This window comes from Pogoniulus pusillus, chromosome 32, assembly GCF_015220805.1.
Source record: "Pogoniulus pusillus isolate bPogPus1 chromosome 32, bPogPus1.pri, whole genome shotgun sequence".
Classification (NCBI taxonomy): Eukaryota; Metazoa; Chordata; class Aves; order Piciformes; family Lybiidae; genus Pogoniulus; species Pogoniulus pusillus.
The window spans coordinates 5604521-5626606 of record NC_087295.1 but is presented as its reverse complement, the minus strand read 5'-3'; the positions used below and the strand labels follow the sequence as shown (position 1 = coordinate 5626606).

The 22086-nt window shown below is 43.9% G+C and overlaps 1 protein-coding gene across 10 annotated transcripts in view; it reads right to left on the bottom strand.

Annotated features, from left to right (window-relative positions):
- The window catches only part of PDE1C (phosphodiesterase 1C), a 347029-nt gene that overhangs the window by 45630 nt on the left and 279313 nt on the right, over positions 1–22086 (bottom strand). For all 10 annotated transcript variants that reach the window (XM_064169719.1, XM_064169718.1, XM_064169720.1 and 7 more), the window contains 5 exons: positions 18763–18863; positions 16577–16705; positions 8008–8109; positions 6595–6715; positions 3806–3887 (listed from right to left, as the gene is read on the bottom strand). In XM_064169719.1, the coding sequence (XP_064025789.1) occupies positions 3806–3887; positions 6595–6715; positions 8008–8109; positions 16577–16705; positions 18763–18863 (535 nt within the window). The remainder of the gene's footprint in view (positions 1–3805; positions 3888–6594; positions 6716–8007; positions 8110–16576; positions 16706–18762; positions 18864–22086) is intronic.

The window sequence follows — 22086 nt, the reverse complement described above, 5'->3', positions numbered from 1 at the left end:
AATGTTTTCTGCAGCTGTAAATTTCCTTCTTGTCAGCCAAACAAAAATAAAAGGATGCTGCTACATTTATCAGCTGCAAAAGAGTACAATGACAGCAAAGACTAATCTCCAGTCAAACAAGCTTCCTACAGACAGAGAAGCTTTTAACTCCTGGTACATGTCTTGGCCTGGTTTTCTTTGCAGTTTGTTTGCCTCCCCCTCTCTGATGAGCAGGCTGACTTCCAGACATCAATCTCTCCTGATTTCTGTACTTCACTCTGGTGCAGAAATATTTACCACACTCATTCTACCAAAGAATAACTAAAATAAAGATGGTAACTTGCTCATTAGTGTCAACATTAATAGTTGTAGAGCCCAGGTTCATCATTTGATATTCAGAGCTTTTAAATTATCACTTTCAGCTCTGAACAACTTCAGCATCAAACTGAAGCAACAAGAGAGACAGACATTCTTTCTACAGAAGAACTTTTTGCTGTTGGATTGCTCCATTTGATGTGGAAAAAGCCTGTACTGCAAAACCTTCAGTCTTCATTTGTGATCTTTGTTTTGTTAATGAAAAAGTGTCCCCACTGTTGCTGTTGACCTTAGAGGAAACAACCAGCAGCTACAGACAAGTTGAGCCAGCAAAAGATGATTTCCAGGCTCTCTCCCTGCCAGAACCACCTGCACAATTTTATTGCACAAAGGACAAAGGAAAGGTTTGGTATTTGTGGGGGGGCCTAGAGAATAAATCTTTTGAGAAGTGACTGAAGGAGCTGGGGATTATTAGTTTGAAAAAGAAGAGGCTGAGAGGAGACCTCAACACTCTCTACAGCTACCTGAAAGGACATCGTGGAGAGGTTGGTGCTGGTCTCTTCTCACAGGTAATCAGTGATAGAGCAAGAGGGAATGGCCTCCAGCTGCAAATGGGTAGGTTTAGACTGGATATTAGGAAATATTTTTTCCTAGCAAGAGTGCTCAAGCATTGGAATGAGCTGCCCAGGGAGGTAGTGGAGTCACCAACCCTGGACGTGTTTAAAAGTCCTTTGGATGTGGTGCTTGGGGATATGGTTTAGGCTGAACCTTGTAGAGTAGGTTCACTGGTTGGACTTGGTGATCCTGAGGGTCTTTTCTAACCTGAATGCTTCTGTGTTTCTGTGAAACTGATGACTGCAGATAATAGCAGACATTAGAATTCAATGAGAACTTACTTTTGCAAATAAATGTAGTGATTGCTATTCCAAAGAACAATTTATTAAGGCTGTTAGTCAGGTAAATAAATGAATGGGAACAGATTATTTGTCTGAGATTCTAGCCTATGACTCTGAAAGCCTTACCTCAGCAGCTAGCAGAAAATACATGAAGTGTTGATTTAACAAAGCAGGCATTAGTGAAAGTCACTGCCAATATGTGCAGCAGACTGAAAAATGAAAATTTTATAATATTAGAAGGCAAGATTAATAGAGAGTAGCCCATTAATGTCAATGGATTGCTAAGCTGCAGAAACTGAACATAATCAGCAAGAGTGTATGACTGAAAAAGGCTGCCCCTGCGTGCTGACGAGTGCCTCTTTTGTAAGGTGGAATTGTGTTGGTGAGAGTTTAATTCATCATTAACTTTGTAGAGGCTTGACATAAGAGGCAGCAGTACAGAAGCTTCTTGGCTTTCCCAGGCTTCCTGAGCAAAGGAGAACAAAAGAGGAGGACACACACAAAAAAAAGTGGTTTCTAATCCTACCTAGAAGCACCCAGAGGGAACAATGAAATATTTTTAAAGAGGAAAAAAATGAAACCCTTTCAGACAGAAATTGCTCTTAGCTGCAGATAGGAACCTGAACTTCTCTGGGCTCAGGGAAATTTTGCCTTGTTTGAGGGAAATGTCATGCTTAGATTTTCTTGTTTGTTTTCCTTTAATACAATCTCTCTCTTTCTGCTTCTTGTCTCAGTTTCCTCATTTTTAGGGGTCTTGTTATTTCTCTTTTGTTATTTGGTTTGGCTTCCTATTCTCCAGTTGAGATTAGATCACATTCTTCTGCCTACTTCGCTTGCTTCCTAGGTATAAAAACCCACCTACAATCCTTCTCTGTTGTGTTTTGTTGTTCAGCCTCCTGAATAGCTTCACTTCACATATTTTTCTCCTCAAATACTAGGTTTGTTGCTTCATCTTTTTCCTACTTTTTCACTCAGTAATTGGGGAAGTAGATAATGTGCTCTTGGTGAGTCTTTAAAAAGATCTCAGTTTCTGAATGGGTGAAGCAGAGAAAGAGTTTGCTATTTGCTTGGCTTCAGTGAAACATATTGGTTGGCTTGAAACACTGGGAGGGAAAAGAGGAGGAATAGAATCATAGAATCGACCAGGTTGGAAGAGACCTCCAAGATCAGCCAGTCCAACCTAGCACCCAGCCCTATCCAGTCAACTAGACCATGGCACTAAGTGCCTCATCCAGTCTTTTCTTGAAGACCCCCAGGGATGGTGCCTCCACCACCTCCCTGGGCAGCCCATTCCAATGGGAAATCACTCTCTCTGTGAAGAACTTCTTCCTAACATCCAGCCTATACCTACCCTGGCACAACTTGAGACTGTGTCCCCTTGCCAAGGCCAAAGGGACTGATACTACATTGTCAGATCCACCAATGATACACATAACACATCATGTTGCCATGTGCACCTCCTTGCCACAGCTCAGACCACCAGAGTAGTGTCATAAGCAGGCACTGTAGTCATTCATCTCTGCAGACACATCAGAGGCAATTTGGTTTCTGCATGGAACCACCACCACCATAAATCTAACTGCTCCTCACCTTTGAATAGTTATCTGGGGAAAGTAAGACCACTGTGCTTTATTGCCTCTCTTTAACATAGTTTCAGAGGTCACAAAAATCTTAGCTCTACAGGAAAGAGTAAGGTTTGCTTTTCAGATGCTACTTTGCACATGCTCTGTGGTGGGTTAGGAACTGTCCATGTCTCCCCTAAATTTACCAGACTAGCTCAGATGGCTTGGAGGTAAGATGAAGCTGTACCTACAGCAAAGCTAAATTCACAAGCATATATGCACAATATATTTACAAGTATCTACAACTATAAACAAATCAAAGACAACACAGAAATCCAAATTCCCTCATAGACAATGAAACTGCCCAGAAGGGGCTCAAAGCTATCCTCCCTTTCTCCCTCTACTTTCCCAGGCAAACAAACAAAAACAAGCAGCAAAGCTTAAGTTGTTATTTGTTAGTGGAGAGATTAGACCAGAGTGAAGAAGCAAAAGGAAGCAGTGGCCCAGAACGAAGTGGGAGGTCTGAACCTCTATGAGTTTCTGTCAGCAGGAGCTGCTGAGCACAGTCTGCTTTCTTGAGCAGAGTGCTTAGTGAGGCAGGACCCAGACTGTCCAGGGTTGCATCAGCTGGTGATGGAGCAGCAGGTGTGAGCAAACACATTTGAGCAGTAGTATGACAGAAGGATGAGCCTCAGTTGCCAAGAATAAACAAGGTGGAAACAAACAGGGATGCATTCTCTTTGCTGCAAGGAATAGGAGCTCTCCTGCTAGTGAGGGTGCTGTGCAGGCCTCTCAGTGGTGCTTTAAGATACACAGGTGCTCCTGCTCTGGCAGAGGCTTTGGACCAGATGATTTTTAGAGGTCACTTACAGCCCCAAACCTTCTGTGAGTCCGTGCGAGCAAACTGTTTACTTTTTGGCTTTTTATCTCTTCCAGCAAACCAATGAATCATATAGACTTGAATCTTATTTTCTTTTCACAACCAATGATTTAATTCCTCTCATTAGGATATACCCATCAGCCTCAAACCAACACACACCCCAAGGGACATACCTATTTGAGACTGAGCAACCATAGTAGACTTGCGATCACACAGTGGAGAGAAGGGAAGCCCTAGTTCTGCTTCTTTGTCACCCTGGAGGAACAAGATGGAGAAGAAATTAGAGAAGGAGAGGACACATTGCATTTTGACTGAAAAAAAAAACCCTCATTTTACTTGAATTTTTTTGTTTGGTTAGTTTTAACACAAACTGTGAAGAATTTCTATCTAGCTGCATCTTGATTCTAGTGGATCTTTCCTCAGAGCCTTCCCTGCCTGCTTGGTACTTACATGCACCAAGTGAAAAACCACTTGGGCACAACAACACTTCTCACTGCAATCCTCCAGAGAACACAGCAGGACTCAGTTCCCAGAACAAACCTTTCAAGAGAAAGCACCAAGGTCAGGACTGATTTTTCAGGGCTTGCTCTTCTTTCTGTGTCTTTTTAAGTCTTTCAGACAGGGAACTCACAGGTCACTGCTGGCCAGACACAGATTGGTTTTTGTTTCCAAGGGAAACTTTGACATTTTTCTATAACAAAGTAATCTGCTTGGTTGATGTGGGGTAAATGCTTACCTAGATTCTTAGAGAGAGACCTCATGAAGTTCAACAAGATCAAGTGCAAGGTCCTGCATCTGGGTTGAGGCAATCCCAAGCACCAATATCAGCTGGGTAGTGACTGGTTTAAGAACAGCCCTGAGGAGAGGGATTTGGGGATGCTGATGGGGGGTTCCAGGGTTTCACCATTCCCATGCTGGCCAACTTCCTCCTCATGTCCAGTCTGAATCTCCCCACTTCCAGCTTTGCTCCATTCCCCCTAGTCCTGTCACTACCTGAGAGCCTAAAAAGTTGCTCCTCAGCTTTTTGTAGGCCCCCTTCAGATACTGGAAGGCCACAATGAGGTCACCTTGGAGCCTCCTCTTCTCCAGACTGCACAGCCCCAACTCTTTCAGTCCATCCTCATAGCAGAGCTGCTGCAGCCCTCTGAGCATCCTCATGACCCTTCTCTGGACATGCTTCAGCATCTCCACAGTAATGGAATAATGGGGGCTCCAGCACTGGATGCAGAACTCCAGGTGGGGTCTCACCAGAGCAGAGGGGGAGAATCACCTCCCTCCACCTGCTGGCCACACTTCTCCTGATGCAGCCCAGGTTCTGGTTGGCCCTCTGAGCTGCAAGAGCACACTGCTGGCTCATGTTGAGCTTCTCATTCCCCAGCACCCCCAGTTCTCTCTCATCAGGGCTGCTCTCCAGCCACTCACTGCCCAGCCTGGATCTGTGCTTGGGATTGCCTCGACCCAGATGCAGGATCTAGTGCTAAATAACTTTAATCAATCCAAGTCATGGTAAGCTTAAGGGTTTTCCTGAATTTGAAAGCAGAATTTAGGTACCAGAACATTATTTTTACATAAAGCTTTATCAAAAAGTGGAGGCAGCAGTCATTCAAAGTAGAACCTTTTGGCTGAAGTGAGCTCTTATGCAAACATAAAATGGCAATTTTGTCTTCATTACCTGTGTAAAACTGATCAAAACTTGGGCTTTTTGTACTTTCAGACCTAAGTAATCTTAATTCCCTCACCAGTCTTTAAGGGACTCAGCAGAGGTGTATTTTAACACCTCTAGCATAATTTTGAGCTAGAAAAGTATAAACTTAAACAGATTTTTTTTCCCCCCCTAAAATGCATGTGAAAAATATTCATGCTTGCATGAAGAGAGACAGCTGCAGGTATGACCTACCTGCTTCCACTTAGTTTTCTACTGTATTCAGCAATTCATACTGATGAAAACTATCCTAAACATTCCTCAGTGTTCTGTTTACTTTTGCTGCTTTGCTTTTTTTTTTCCAGGCAGCTCTTTAAATGCTTTTAATTAGTCACTTGGGGAGCTTATAGCTATAGCACAGAGCTCAATGATTTCTCTAGATTTGTGGGTCCTGTCAACAGGAGGTCCACAGTGAGCTATAAACTAGACTACTTCACTTCATCTAATGTAAGGGGAATATATTTTTCACAGCTGCCCCAACAATATAAGTACAGTTCTATAAGTACAGCTACTTATATCTATCTTCTATGGTTCTGCAGCTAAGCAGAACATCAGACACTCTACATTTTGCTAATTTGAATCTCATATTAGCTTTCCAGATCTGAATCTCTACCATGAGAGATGCTAAGGTGCTGGAACATGTCCAGAGAAGGGCAAAGAAGCTGGTGAGGGGCCTGGAACACAAACCCTCTGAGGAGAGGCTGAGGGAGCTGGAGTTGTTTAGCCTAGAGAAGAGGAGGCTCAGGGGAGACCTCATTGCTGTCTACAACTACCTGAAGGGAGGCTGTAGACAGGTGGGGGTTGGTCTCTTCTCCCAGGCAACCAGCAACAGAACAAGGGGACACAGCCTTAAGTTGTACTGGGGGAAGTATAGGCTGGATGTCAGGAGGAAGTTCTTCACAGAGAGAGTGATTGGCATAGGAATGGGCTGCCCAGGGAGGTGGTGGAGTCACCATCCCCGGAGATGTTAAAGAAAAGACTGGATAAGGCACTTAGTGCCATGGTCTAGTTGATTGGACAGGGCTGGGGGATAGGTTGGACTGGATGAGCTTGGAGGTCTCTTCCAATCTGGTTGATTCTGTCATTCTATGTAGTATCTACTGGCAGCGTATCAGACACCAACTTCCCAAGAAGGATGATAACATCACATCATTCAGGAGCTCCTTGTGGAAATCAAAGATCTGTGTTTGTGTTTTCCTGCTTCCTTGCCCAACCCTACACGCTCCCTCCGTGCTGCAGAAACAGAGAGGACAGTTGTACCTGTCTGAAGAACTCCTCTAGCAGAGACATGGTCCAGCGATGATGGAGATCCCAGGCCTTGGCTGGGTGACTGATATCTGCTGTATGCAACAACAGTGATAAGGCTTTCGGCTTGTCAATTCTGAAAACCCAAAGGATCAAACAAATTAATTGTCTGCTGGTGCACTGGGAAATGACAAAAAGCTCACCTAAGCAGGGAAATGAGGTTATCAGAACCTTTGGCCAGGGTATTAATGGAGTGACTTCTGTATTCATAAAATCAGACAGCTGTGAGAGACTGTACAATTTCTCCACTATATATAACTCCTAAAGTAAAAGAGACATCAACAAATGCCAAAAGAAGCTTGCTGAGCTCTTCTCCAACCATGCTTGTCTGCACAAGCAGACTTGAAGAGCTGCTGTGTTGTCCATTTCAGCTGGGCTGAACTTTATGCAGCTCAGAAGAGAAGCTGGTTCCTACCACCTTACTGTAGTACTGTTAGGATCTGATCTCAGAGCACTGAAAAGTCTACAGAGTAACTGATAAGTGTTTCACTGATAAAATATTAGTATGAGGTCAGTGTGATCCTTGCTTCTGGTTCCACAGAACAACAAAAAGGGAAAAAACAGAGATCTCTTAAAACCATAAGCTGTCAGCCTAGCCCAACAATCCAGTAAATAATGCTCATTGCAGGAGGTAGTCTCATTTTCAGTTCCAGCTTTTGACTACTTGAAATAGCTGGAAGAGTTGTAGCTTTTAAGAGGACCAAGTGCTTGGCACACTCAGGTCTGATACAGGTATAATTCTGGAAGGCTCTGGACAGATCTGTGTCCAGGATTTAAAAATTACCATCTCTCAGAGCTTTCTGCAGCATAAAAGGTATTTTACAGGGAAGAGCTGTGGACAAAGTATTACAATGCCCAGTAGCACACTGGGAAGAAGAGGAGGCCTTCCACATATTGCTCCATCTGTTATTTGCTACTTCTCCCCTCAGTGGGTCTTAAGTTGTTTTCATCAGTCCTCTGGTTATGGAGCTCGTGCAGAGGCAGCAGCTGATACCATCTGCAGAAGGGAAACATTAAGTTGTGTTCTACATATCTTACATCCTTGAGTCATAGTCAAACTGTAGCAGTCACTCAGCTGGACCATGTCCTTGATGTTAAACTGATATAAAAGAGGAAATGCCCAGGGAGGCTTATCCCAACATGGTGACCTTTGCAAGCTTGGGTCCACCAGCACAGAGCAGAGGTATGTGTACAGGAGGGTGCAAATCCACTCTAAGTGAATTCATTCAAAATTCAACAGCAGAAAGAGAATTGATGTGGCCATCAAAGAGAGCCAGGACATCTGGAGAGGTGCTTTTGAAGTCAAACACAATGGCAAAGCACCAGCTGAAATGCAGCCTCTCACTGCAGTGTTGTGAAGTGACTCACCCTTCTGGCTGCTGCAAAGCATTCTTCATGGCTTTGATTTGCTGGAAGTGACAGGACATATCCGTGGCCAACACCATCTCAATTACCAGAGCTCTGAATTCCCTTTTGGATGGCATCATGATGAGAGGAGCAAGAAAAGAGAAATGCAAACCCCAGCATCAGTTGGACACACTGGACACACTCCACTTTCTTTTGTTGTCTATCTGCAAATTATTGATGGTACCTCTATAGTTATATGTCACTTGTTCCATTATCTTTCTTTCAGGGACAGAGAAAAGGAAGAATGATTTTCTACACAAACACAGGAGTGGGAGGGCTGTAAATCAATCCAGGTGCCTCATCCACGCTGAGAGAAATCCTGTTTCTTCAAGAGTACTCCCTTTTCAATTAAGCACACATACCTTAAATTGGTTTCTTTTATAAAGCACTTTTAGAAGGAAGCAAAAAGACTGTTTAAAGCAGTAGTATGAATCAGTTGGAGATTTGGACCTGCATCTCTATCCAGCTGAATAAAAAAGGTCAATTCCTAAGTTAAAAGTGTAGTTGCATTATTAAAGGACAAAATGTTGTTTAAAATAACCTCCTAGCATATATGATGCACATATGCAGTCAAGACCTTTGAGAACCTTCATCACTTCACAGAATCACAGAATTGTCAGGGCTAGAAGGGACTTCAAGGGTCAACTAGCTCCCAACCCTCTGCCATGGGCAGGGATACCTCACACTAGCTCAGGTTGCCAGAGCCATGTCCAGCCTAGCCTCAAAAACATACAGGGATGGAGCTTCCACCACCTCCCTGGACAACCTGTTTCAATGTCACATCACCCTCATGGTGAAGAACTTCTTCCTAACATCTAATCTAAATCTCCTCTCCTCTAGCTAGGATCCACTCCCCCCAGCCCTATCACTATCCCCCCTCCCCTCCCCCTGAAGTGGCTTTCTTGTAGCCCTTTCAGATACTGGAAAGCCACCATAAGGTCTCCTCAGAGCCTTCTCTTCTACAGACTAAACAACCTCAACTCTCTCAGCCTGTCCTCAGAGGAGAAGAGCTTCAGCCCTCTGATTACCCTCATGGCCCTTTGCTGGACACATTCCAGCACATTCTGATCTTTCTTGCAATAGTGGCTCCAGAACTGGATGCAATACTCCAGGTGAGGTCTGATAAGAGTGGCATAGAGGGGGAGAATCACCTCTCTCAACCTGCTGGCCACGCTTCTCTTGATGCAACCCAACTTGCTTAGGATCCAGCTGAAATTCCTTTGAAGATAATATGGATGTCCTAGAGATTTTAAAATCTCAGGAATGTTCTGACCTAGCACAATCTGTTTTCTGTATCTCTTTGTTCAGCTATCCACAGGTTAAGAAAGGAAGAACAGCTCAAGATTAGCAAACCAGCTCAGGATCCCAGAGCCCCAGAAATGGGTCAGCCCTCATTTAAAAATAAAAGTTACCATTCTTTCCATGAATGTTTCATGAAGGACATGGTCTATTTTAAGCAGATCTCTCTTGCCACTGGTGGCTGTACTCAAATTTGAGCCCCAGGCCACCACTATGTAGAGACCCAAGACTGCTGTGCTTACCAGGTCTCATGGGAAGCATATAACAAGTCCCCTCTGCCAGAAGTTCCACACACAAACTAAGATGGCATGAGCCAGCCTTGCTCTTTCTCCAGTATGCCCATCTCCTCCACTCCACTCCCATGTACAACCAGCTGCACACCTAGCAGCATTCAAGATGATGATATAGTGGCTGAAAACAAATGAGTTTCAAATTATTATTGTTTTTGCTGGAAGTCCTGAGCAGTGCCCTGGTCTGGCCCATTCCAAGCAGCATAAACCTCTCTGTCAATACAAGCAATAGAGCCAGGAGAGGAGAAAAGAGCATGATTATGCTGTAGGAACAATGAGGGCTTGGGATTATTCTCAGAAACCACACAATCATTCAGGCAAGAAAAGCTGCCAACGGCTAGAAGAGATCAATGATTTGGCTCTGTAAAAGAGGGGAATTAATCTTCCACATCACAGAATCACAGAAGCATTGCAGTTGGCAAAGCCCCTCAGGATCACCAAGTCCAACCTATAACCCTACTCAACAAGATTCACCCTAAACCATACATCCCTAAGCACCACATCCAAAGGACCCTTCCTCACATCCAGGGTGGGTGACTCCACCACCTCCCCGGGCAGCTCACGACCACTGTGAAAAACTGTTTCCTAGTGTCCAATCTAAATCTCCCCAGTCTCAGCTTGAGGCCATTCCCCCTTGTTCTATCTCCAATTACCTGTGGGAAGAGACCAGCAGCAGCCTCTCCACAATGTCCCTCCAGGTAGCTGCAGACAGCAATGAGGTCCCTACTCCTAGGGAATAGCAGGTACTGCATGCACTACATTGTCTGGAGCACAGCTCCATCCTAACACTGCATAGGATACTTGGCACAGCAGGAGAAGGGCTCAGCTCAGGTGGGCGAGTCACTGGCTGCAGTGCCAGCTGCTGCACATGCTCACAAGCACACAACTCCTAGTTCCCTTTTCAGAGACCTAAACCTGGGATCTGCACATTCTGTGGCCTCTGCACATGTTTCAGAACACTGTTTCCTCTGAAACAGAGAGGGAAAATACTTTAATGGCATTTAGATAGCACTTTGATAGTGAGAAGCTCTTATTTGTCACGTTGGAGCTGTGGAGTGGACTGGCAGGTACCCAAGCAAAGGTCACTGGAGCTTAGGGCTTGCAGCAAACCAGGGAACATGTTAAACTGACAGCCTGGGTGCACCTCAAGGACTTCCTTAGCAGTCTGATCTGTAAATAACACTGGGGCCTTTTTTGGTTTGATGTGGTTTAGGGCTTATTTTGTTTGTTTTGCTTCATTTGTAGTTTGTTTTATGGGGGTTGGCTTGTTTGTGTTATCTGCTACATCCTTTCTCTCTCTCAGACTACAAACATCCAAACTACACCACTGCTTACTCATGTATTTCCATTACCTTCCAGTTCTCTCCTTTTTCACACTTGCTGAGCTATATTGTGCTCACAGACAGAAGATGAAACCCTGTTCAGCCACAGGCAGCTATAGGTTTTCCTCATCCTTTTCCTGTAACAGTTCCCAGTCACAAGCTTGGAATGATTAAGGAGCGTTCAAAAAGGCAGGAGGTGCAGTAAGAGCCTCAGAGAACTTTCTGAGCAGCCAGCCAAACCCAGACTGCAGCGTCTGACACCACTTTGGAATGTGTCAGCTTTCAATTTCCCTAGTCCATCTTCAAAGATACTTCTGTTGTTTGTCTTGACAAGCACTGTGGGAACATGCTGTGTGCTAAGTAGTTTTGTTTAAGCTTTCTATCCACTCCTGTCACTGTTGTCAGACTTTAGCTGCCTAGAGGTTTCTGTGTGAGCCACCTCAGCTGGTTTTGCTCTAGAGATGGGATGGAGATCAGTGTCTTCAGAGCATGGTGGTGGAGGCACCATCCCTGGGGGTGTTCAAGAAAAGACTGGATGAGGCACTTAGTGCCATGGTCTAGTTGATTGGTTAGGGCTGGGTGCTAGGTTGGACTGGATGATCTTGGAGGTCTCTTCCAACCTGGCTGGTTCTATGATTCTATGGCTCTTACCTGCCTCAGAGGAGTGGAATTGCCCTTTGGAGCTACTGCCCTGCTCCCTTAAGGAAGAAGAAAGCTCAGACAATTTTGCTTCTTCACATTAGGTAAACTAAAATCCAGCAGTGTGTTTTGTCAGAATCACCCAGGAGATCCATGCCAGAGTGAAAAACTGAGCTCAGGTTTCCAATTCATCCTCATCTAGATCACTGTTTGTGGCAACAAAAATGCATCACATGGAAGTTGTCACTACTGAGAATCTTATGGCTCTCCTATGGCTTTGTAAGAGGTTTTCTTGCAGGTCCCTCAGCTGAAGATGCCTTGTGGACCCATAGTCTTTTTCATAGACCTAGCTGTGCTGCTTGGTTGGCTAATGAAGGTTTGTAACATTTCTCATTACACTTACAGATGTTCTCTCTAATGGTAGAATATCTATTCTCCCAAGGCCTGAGGCCAGGAAGCAGGGAGTCATCATGTTCTCACACCTATCACTGCTACTCAGAAACACAAGCTTCTAATGCCTTTTAATACCCCCTGCAGAATTAGGGGAAGGAACAATTAGGTGGAGAGAGAAGACTGTCAGGAAAGGCAATTGGAGAAGGAGGAAACCTGAAGTGAATTTCCTGGTTTATTACTGTCATATGCTGAATAAAAATGTATCCTGTGGCCACTATCACAGCTTTGGTGTTCTGTTTTCTACCTGATGTCCTGCAGATGATTTGTGTGTAAACATGGTATCTGGCACAGTCCCAAGCTGTCCCCAATACTACTGACTGCCAAGAGTAGGTTCTGACTGACTTCATAGCTAAATCTTTCCAAGCCTTGCATTGATCTACCTGGCAAATATAATTTCCTCCTGAGAATAATTATTTCATGGGTTCTACCTATCTTGCCTCAGAGAACATCATTCTGTTGGATTAGAATTATAGAATCAGTCAGGGTCAGAAGGGACCACAAGGACCACCCATGGGCAGGGACACCTCACACTAAATCAGGCTGTCTACAGCCTCATCCAGCCTGGCCTTAAACAGCTCCAGGGATGGGGCTTTGACCACCTCCTTGGGCAACTCATTCCAGGGTCTCATCATCCTCATGGTGAAGAATTTCTTCCTAACACCCAGTCTGAATCTGCCCATTTCTAATTTTGTTCCATTCCCCTTAACTTTGTTCCATTCCCCTCAGTCCTATCACTACCTGACAGTCTAAAAAGTCCCTCCCCAGCTTTCTTGTAGGCCCCCCTTAAGATATAAAAAGGCTGCAATAAGGTCACCTTGGAGCCTTCTCCTCTCCAAACTGAACAGCCCCAACTCAATCTGTCTCTCCCCATAGGAGAGGAGCTCCAGCCCTCTGATCATCCTCATGGCCCTCCTCCAGACACCTTCCAGCACATCCATATCCTGCTTGTGATAGGGGCTCCAGAACTGGATGCAGTAGTCCAGGTGGGGTCTCATCAGTGCAGAGTAGAGAGGAAGGATCATTTCCCTTGACCTGCTGGCCACACTTCTCGTGATGCAGCCCAATATCTGGTCACTTAATCTCTATGCTAGGAACTAACAGTAACATCTCCTCAACTGAGCTTTTTTGCTCCTTTTCTCCAGTTGAAATCTCTGTAATTTCTCTTTACAGAAATTAAGAGAAGAAAATGAAAAATTCAAGGAAACATTTCCAGTTCTCCTTCAAGGTGTAATGCTCAGAACATGCATGTGCCCATCCTGAATGCACAGAAGCAAACTGCCACAAGCCAAGGGTGTGATTATGCAGCTGTGCACACACAGTTATGTACAAAATAAGGCTCTGACCAAAGTTGTCTCCAGTTCAAAAACATTCAAGGTTTCTCACTGCAATCTCAAAAGGAACAACACTGATTGACAAGGAGGGCCCAGAATTATTTGAGGGACAAAACCCCAAGCAGCTTTACTGACAAAGTCAGTATTGCATTAAATGTGACTTCCCAAAGCTGTACTCCACTACAGAGCTAAGGAGCTAAACACTTTACCATCAAGCACAGGATTAAAAAGGCATCTGGAAAGTGCTTGTGCTAAATATACTGTGTTTCAATGAACTGTGTGGAAATTATTAACAATGAAATAGAGGGCCAGAAAAGACATCTGTAACAGTATCTTGGAAAGCATCTGCTCAGTGGGACCTGCTTTTGTTACAAGTTCTTGGTTTATTTGTTGATGCTTTGCATAAATGGGATTCGTAAAGCGAGGCAATTCACAGGTGTGCAAGTATTTCATAAGAAACAGAGGGTTTGTTTAAATGAAGGGGGGACAAAAATCCAGTTGAAGTACCAGTGACCATTCCATTTTGGTCCAGTTTTGGTCACCACAGTATAGAAGGGACAATGAGGTGCTGGAGCGGGTGCAGAGAAGGGCGACAAGGCTGGTGAGAGGTCTGGCAAACACGACCTATGAGGAGAGGCTGAGGGAACTGGGGGTGTTTAGTCTGGAGAAGAGGAGGCTGAGAGGGGACCTTATTGCCCTCTACAACTACCTAAAAGGAAGTTGTAGTGAGGCTGAAGCTGATCCTTTCTCCCAAATTACCAATGACAGCACAAGAGGAAATGGCCTCAAGTTGTGTCAGGGGAGGTTTAGGTTGGATGTTGGAAGTTCTTTCCTGAGCAGGTGGTCAGGCACTGGAACAGGCTGGCCAGGGAGATGGTGGAGTCACCATCCCTGAAGGTGTTTAAAAGGAGAGTGGATGTGGTGCTTGAGGCTATGGTCTAGCGATTAAGGATGAAGAGATGAAGGCTGGACTGGATGATCCTGGTGGTCCTTTCCAGTCATAGTGATTCACAATTATTAGATGCTGTGCTGAGGGATTTGGTTCAGTCAAAGACTTGTCAGTGTGAAACTAATGATTGGACTCCATGATCTTGAAAGTCTTTTCCAATCTAAGACATTCTGTGATTTAATTCTTTTGTCCTTCACTGCAGCCCAAGAGGTTTCTCTCAGTCTCATCTGCTCTCTTTACAAAACCAGTGCCTACTTATTTTCCAGCAGGGAAATGCAACATTTAATTTTCTGCATTTCTTTCCTGAAAATACATTCCCTAACTAGATGATTGAATGCCACTAACGTGATAAAATTCCCATAGACATCTAGGATTGCAAAAAATGTAATGCACATCAGATCTTCTCTTCTAAGTCGTGTGAAAAAAGGAGTGAAAGCTCAGACTCAGAAAGAGGGACACTTAAGAACTTGCTTTCCAAAACTCATCACTCTGGCCTTTTGCTGAGAGAGATTTATCCTGTACATCATCAAAAGTAAAGTTAAACTTGGAGCATGCACTTCAATGGTTTCCCAAAGCATCCTTCAGCACTGAGGGTCCTATTTTTGAGTGTCTGTCTGGGGAGCTCTGGGTTCCTTTTCTCAGATCTTGCTGTAGTCAGCTGATGTTTCCAGTGCTTCCCAAGTGTTTGTCTCCACGTTTTCAAACCGGCAGTTAAAGAACAAGAGCACAGCAAATTGTCTTTTGGAATTAGATAAAGCCATCTAGATAACGGCCTTTGTTCTGTGGCTGCTGCTTGATTGGCAGCTAGGGAATAACCCAGCCCTACTTGTGAGAGAACAAATAAGCAATGCAAAGGGCTTTGTGTTTTTGCTCAGGCAGGCAGAGTATTTCTTACAGAGATGGGTTAATCTTCGAAACCTTGGCTCTAGTCTATTGCCACAACACTACACGTGAAGAATATCTACATTTGATCCAAACAAAACCAGTCTGAAGCTCCGAGGCAGACCATTTTCCTACAGACAGCATCTAGCAGCAAAGCACACTCAGCTAGCTGCTCTGCTGTTCTTGCAGAGAGTGGCTGCGAGGCTGCTGTTTCTACTCGGTTCCTTGCATTTCCCCCGCCAACGTGAACAAGAAAGCAGCAATTTGCTGCCAGTATTTGACAAGGCATTACCAGCTGTAGCTAAAAAAAATAAATTAGGTTTTTAACACCTCACTGCAGAACTTTATTTTTTTTTTAAAGGTTTCTGCTTGCTGCCCACCATGAGGCTATTTTCTATACTGGGTAACAGAATTTCCCCAGCCTCTCCTCCACCACATTCACATTCATTGAAATCAGCCACCCTAAGATCCTGAGTTTCATTGCTGGTGGTCAGCTGTAGGGTCAATGTCCACGAGTTGAAAGGAAATTCAGGCTAGACAGATTAGCAAGCAGAGCCTTCCCTGAGCAGCTTGCTAGCAGGCAGGGCCTGGAGAAGGGCTTGCTTCCCCACCTTCATACTAACACAAGTTGAGCTGACTGCTCAGCACTCTACCACATTTAAGTGTGTGCAGGAGGCACCGTGCGTCACGCAAGATCCCACAAGTTGCTTCCCCTCCCATGAGAGGGACCATGGAGCAGGACTCTTCCTGTCTAGCACTTTGGGCTATTTTTAAAATACCACCTCTTGGAATTAAAACCACACCAAAAAAAAAACAGGCATAAAAAAAGAAAGGCCTCGTCAGCTTCATCTGTCTGCTATTAGAAAGCAAATCATGGGCTGATTTTGGCACATAAATCATGTGTTGTACGAGGCTCAGTCTAAATTACAGCTTCTTACATCACCTTGGCCTATATGGTAGAGTGATTTATGCTCCTTGGACTAGAGTCTTTTTTGCATGAAGTCTCATTTATAACTTCCAGGTAGGGAATGTCAGAGCAGATAAAGGCTGTGTGCACACTTCAGGATCAAACAACAGCAGGCTGGCTCTACGCCTAGTTACGTGTACAAAAGTGTCTCTGTGACACATCAGAAATCAGGTGGGACTCATCTGTATGCTGTAATCCACTGTCACAGAGCCTAGTCTCACTACCAAAGGTGAAAACCAAATGCAGACATAAGCAAGCTTAACACCTTTTAAAGCTCTTCTCCCTGCAGCAATAGAGATACTAATACATAAGGTACGATAATGCATATTGCTATTCAAACAAGGTATTAACAACGTCTTTGGCGATGCTGCAGTGGCATCCACCGTGTTCATGTTTACCTCCAGTCATCCTTGGAGAGATTAGATAGAATATTCATCTCTTCATCATCCTGCAAAAGACGATAGGCTGCACTGACGTGGTGGTTTTCAAGCACAGAGCGGTCATTGTATAGAATGGCTGAGTCCGACCTGGCAATTAAAAGAAAACATAGACAAAGTTAAGTTTCTTCCCTGGGGAAAGTCTCACATTGAGAAGCTGCATTGATCAGCTGCAGTGATTAGTTCTACAGCACAGACAGAAGCACGTTGAGAGCATCTGCAATGATTGCTGTCATTCAGTAAAAGAAAACTAATGATCAAGGTCCAACACTGTATCAGTTTCATCAGCTGAGATTCACCTAGTGTCTTTGTTACATACTTACACAAAAAATGCTAAGAGCTGTGAGAGATATGTAAATTTAGAGCTGAATCACGAGGCCATGAGGCTGTGTTCCAGCTCTTGGGTATGCTGTACCCAAGCAAGCCACTACAAGGTGTGTCCCAATATTATTTCTGGAACAGCAAACTGGCTGCAAACCAGATAGAATTGAACTGCTCTCTGCCATCTGTGCACTAGACTATGCTGACTGGAAGGGTGATTGCCAGTGGGACAGAGTAAGACTAAAGGTACTTCACACCTTATTTTAATAGCCAAGACATAAATCTGATACTGATGAATGGCTCAACTGGACTGAATACAGAGGTCTCCTTGGAAATGAATAGCAATAAAGGGCATATATGATGTGTACAGTCCCTGCTTCATTCTGCTGCCTAGAGAGCTGTGAGTACTTTTCCTCCCTTTCACTCTGATATTCAGAAACTAAATTACAGAAGAATTCCAGGAAGGACAGTTGTAAGTATTTGGAAAATACAGCAGATCCCAAATTCTTACATGTATGAAGCAGTAAGAAGTGGAGTGTGGCTTGATCCAGAGGAGAGACAGAAACTTTTGTGTTTCCAGGCTTTCCTGAGCCTATTTGTGTTTTATCCTTGCAACCTTTACCCATCTGTGATACGCAGCAGGACTCAGCTAACATACCCCAGATGCTTAATTTGGGCAAGTTACAATGCATCTGAGAAATACCCAAGCATGCATGACACACAGGCATGTAACTGGAGACCTCACAATCTTTGCACGCTTCTGCTGCCATCTTCACTTTCCTCTCTCTTCCACCAACCCAAAAACTTTTAAGAAGATTCTAAATATATATATACACCAAAAAAAAAAGTCAATCCAGTCTAGTTTGTGATCAGCTAATTACTGCCTAGCAATTTACAAAACTTAACAAAATTATGTCTTTGAACAGGTACTGTTAAACAATATCCCCTTGCTGCAAGTGGTGTTTTTCACTCAAGTGAAAACAGCACATAGTGGTGGTGCTCACTGATGAATACAGATACAGTAGGATTCTTGTTTGATATGACTAATATTTGATTCCTCAATGTCAATAAGGAAAAAATAAAATGTTGAACTATAATACCTCTTCCAAAACTATACCTTCACCAAAATGCACCACTCTGCACAGCAAGTTCTTTGGCAACTTAATGCAGAAATATTTTAGGACCTTCTTTTTTTCCCTGATTATTAATATGAATCACACAGAATCACAGAATCAACCAGGTTGGAAGAAAACTCCAAGATCATCCAGTCCAACCTAGCACCCATTCCTGTCCAGTCATCTAGACCATGGCACTAAGTGCCCCAGCCAGGCTTTGCTTCAACACCTCCAGGGACAGTGACTCCACCAGCTCCCTGGGCAGCCCATTCCAATGCCAATCACTCTCTCTGGCAACAACTTCCTCCTAGCATCCAGCCTAGACCTTCCCTGGCACAACTTGAGACTGTGTCCCCTTGTTCTATTGGTGGTTGCCTGGCAGAAAAGACCAAACCCACCTGGCTACAGCCTCCCTTCAAGTAGTTGTAGACAGCAATGAGCTCTGCCCTGAGCCTGCTCTTCTGCAGGCTGCACACCCCCAGCTCCCTCAGCCTCTCCTCAGAGCCTGTGTTCCAGGGAGCTAGAATACATGCATTCCACTGGACACAGCTGAACAAGAGGAAACTAAATGCAGCCTAAAGAAATGAACTTTCATCCCACAACACCTGAAAGAAAAAGCTCCTGGCCATTTGCTAGTTGGCCGTGCTGTTATTCTGCAGAGGTTCCCGACTCCGTTTCCCAACCTTTCATCATGTTCTATAGTGACCTCACCGTGTCTGGATGTGAAAGTTATTGGTGGTTCCAGTGTGCTCATAGTCATGGATGGCAGCTGCAAAGATCATAGCGAAGATCTCCAGCTCTGTCAGCCAGTGCTGAAAAGAGATTACAGAGCAATCAGATAAGCTGTCATTTCCCCCAGCATTAAGGCTTTTGTCTTTTAAAGCAAGTTATCCCCTGCTGCCTGCCGACGCTGCACATCATTGCCTTTCCCCTGCAGCCTGCCAGCTGTTTTAAAGCAGACTCCTCTGGCTGATGCACACTAGCCAAGGCAGTGTTTTTCCTGAAGCTTCCTCTAAAGGAATGAAACTTCTGCAAAACGTTTTCAGGAGCTAATAAGGCTTAGAGGCAGAAACATGTGCCCTTCAAAAGAGCAGTACGTGAGGGAGACATAGACAGAAACCTCAACAAAAAAAAAATCAAGGGTCTTCAAGTGGAGCTTGACAATATATACTTGCAGGCATGCACATACCACCAGGGTATTTTCAGCTCAGCAGAGCCTCAAATACAGGAAAATGTCAGCAATTTCAAGAGGAGAACAGAGAACAAAACCTCACAGAGACAAATGTCTTGTTATTTTTTGTATCATTTATAGGAACATCTGAGAAAGCCCCGAGAGTTGGTTTGGTTTGCTTTCCTAATTGCCTACTTTGAAGCTTTATTTTTCAAAGCTTAAGTCACTTTTGACTTAGACTTCGAGGTGACTCATGTGCTTTTAGTATTTTTCCTCTGAATCAATCAATCAATCACTTTATGTCTGGTTTTCCAACAGCAGCACTGTTAATATTAAGCACAACAGAGACAAAGGCTCTAAATGCTGTAAATGCTCTAAATATTTGTATGAAAGCCCCAATGCATTACATTGAAAGAAAACATTTACCATAGTGGTTGGCAAATACTTCTGTAGCAGCTCACTGTCAACCTGCAAACGTTTTGACAGACATTCATGTGCAAACTACCTTTTAATTTAAAGCCCACTCAAGGCAGTATGGGTTCATAAATCTACCTTAGACATCTACTACAGCTCAGGGAGCACCACTGGTCTATTAACCACATGCAGAGGAAGCACAGAGAACTGAGAGGCTCTGCAATAAGCGAGCTGGCTCTTCACCTGCCTTTCACAGCCATCCTTGCATATCTAGTGAAGAATGAAGCAAGACTCTGTATTAAAGACCTCCTTCTGTTAGAAGTACTTTGAAAATATAAGCTAGAGATGTTTCACACAATGGCACTGACCATAATGAAGGTAGCTCTTGAGTTTTGGGGGTTGTGGTTTCTTTGTTGGTTGGTTGGCTTTTTGAAAGAGAGTGAGAACTAAACGAGAGTGAAGAGATCAAGAAATGATGAGACGGAGAAACTAAACTATTTTCTCATTTCACTAGTCCTGGGCAGGAACAGATGGCACTGGTGGTGGAAAAATCTGTGAGGCTTCTGTTTCCAGGTGTGACTTGTCAATAAGGAATGCTTCACAGCTGGTGAAGAATATGATTTGAGCTTTCAAGTAACAACTTCTGGTCAGGAAAAAGGAACTAGGCTTCCCAAGCTATGCATCTAGATCTGGACTTCCACTCTTCAACCACATTTTGCCATCTCCCAAAAGGAGAGAGTTGAAATGAAGGGGGGTTGGGGAGATGCTGTGTGGAAGTCAGGTACCTTTGCTCTGGAACATGCAGAGAAAACCTAGGTCATGCACACAGAACTACTATGGGACGTCCCCAGCTAGTCTCATGCAGCCACTGCAGACCTTTTGGAATCATCTGACAAGTCCCACTCCAACAAGATCTTATGACCCAAGCCTTAAAACATCACTAAGGCAATAAGCTCTGTGCTTGAGGCCTCTTACCTCATCTCCTAAGGTGCACAGAGGAAATGTGCTGACCTGCATGCCCTATCAAAGCATCACTTGTTGACCAGGCTCAAGTAAGGTGGGCATTAAATTAGGATGTAATACACCTGAGGAGAGGCATCAAATACCATAACAGCACTTGAGGAAGACTACTCAGAATGCAGAGGTTAAGGTTGTGAACTGGGGGTAAGAATCAAAGCATAACACCAAAACAGGCTTGTGACTAACAGGAGGAAAATAGCAGGTGAGTAATTGGGACCTTTTAAACTCCTTTTTCTGCTAAAACCTCACAAGGAAAACTAAAGAAGGTGGCAAAAGCCTGCAGAGAATAGATGCAATCTCCCCTGAAGCAGTGATATTACCTTTCACCAGTCTGTAATGGACTTCATCTTGGGATCACAGAGCTACTTTGAAAGAACAATGCCATCAAGCACTACTGAGAAAGCAGCAGAACACTGTTTGGGGTGAAGAGAGTGAAGAAATGTGAATGTTTTTTATCTTTAAAGACAAAACCAATCCAGAACAAAACTTTCACACCCTGTGCCATTACAAGGGAAGGAGCATGCCAAGGTGGGTCGGAGGCAAGGAAGGGTAGAAGAAGAAGTCATGAAAGAAGGACTATCGGCTTCCAGAGTGGAAACAAAGAGAGTAATGAGGCATGGTTGTCTTTCACAAACATGCAATAAATATGAGGAATTAGCTAAGTCACTGGCATGTAAACAAAAGGATTGATGCATAGAGAAAAAAAAGGCAGAGGAAAGAGCAATGTTTCCAAAACTAACAAAACAGATGGGTGTACTTCCAAGGAAATGCTGCAAAGCAAAGATGCAATAACTAATCTGTTCCCTTCCCTGGAGTTTATGGCCTATGATTCCAAAGTCGTTCTCATTTGCAGAGCTCATGATGATCTACTTACTAATCACCATAGTCTAGAGGAGAGAAGGATTTCACTTCCTTTGGTACAAACAGATGTGACAAATGTCCTGCACTTCTGCAGCGTTACTGATCTGCAGCAAGAAATATTTACCTATAATCCTTGTCAGCATCAGAAAAAGAACCCTTTAACTTTATCCCTTGCACCTCACTGCCTGTATTCACAAAGAAATCACATGGAAATTCCTAATAATTATAAAGATTAATCAGAAAATTTAATTGAAGTGGAATCACTGAGATAGAGAAAAGAAAGAATGAAATGGCAAGAAGTGTGCCAGCTCTTGGAAGCTGTTTCTGCACATCATGCTTGTATCCCAGTCCTCTAAGAAACAAACACCAGAGTTAACTCCAAATTCTCTTTCAACATTTAGTCTATAAGAGAACTCAAAATATTCTTGTTCATAAGGCATAACAAGTTAATTCCTGGGCATCATTCTGAGGAACAAAGTAACAGGAAAGCTTGATAGGGGTTAGAGCGGATCCCTCCCCCAGTAACTTACTGTAAATCTGCCACAGAGAGCAAATCTACCACAACTCTG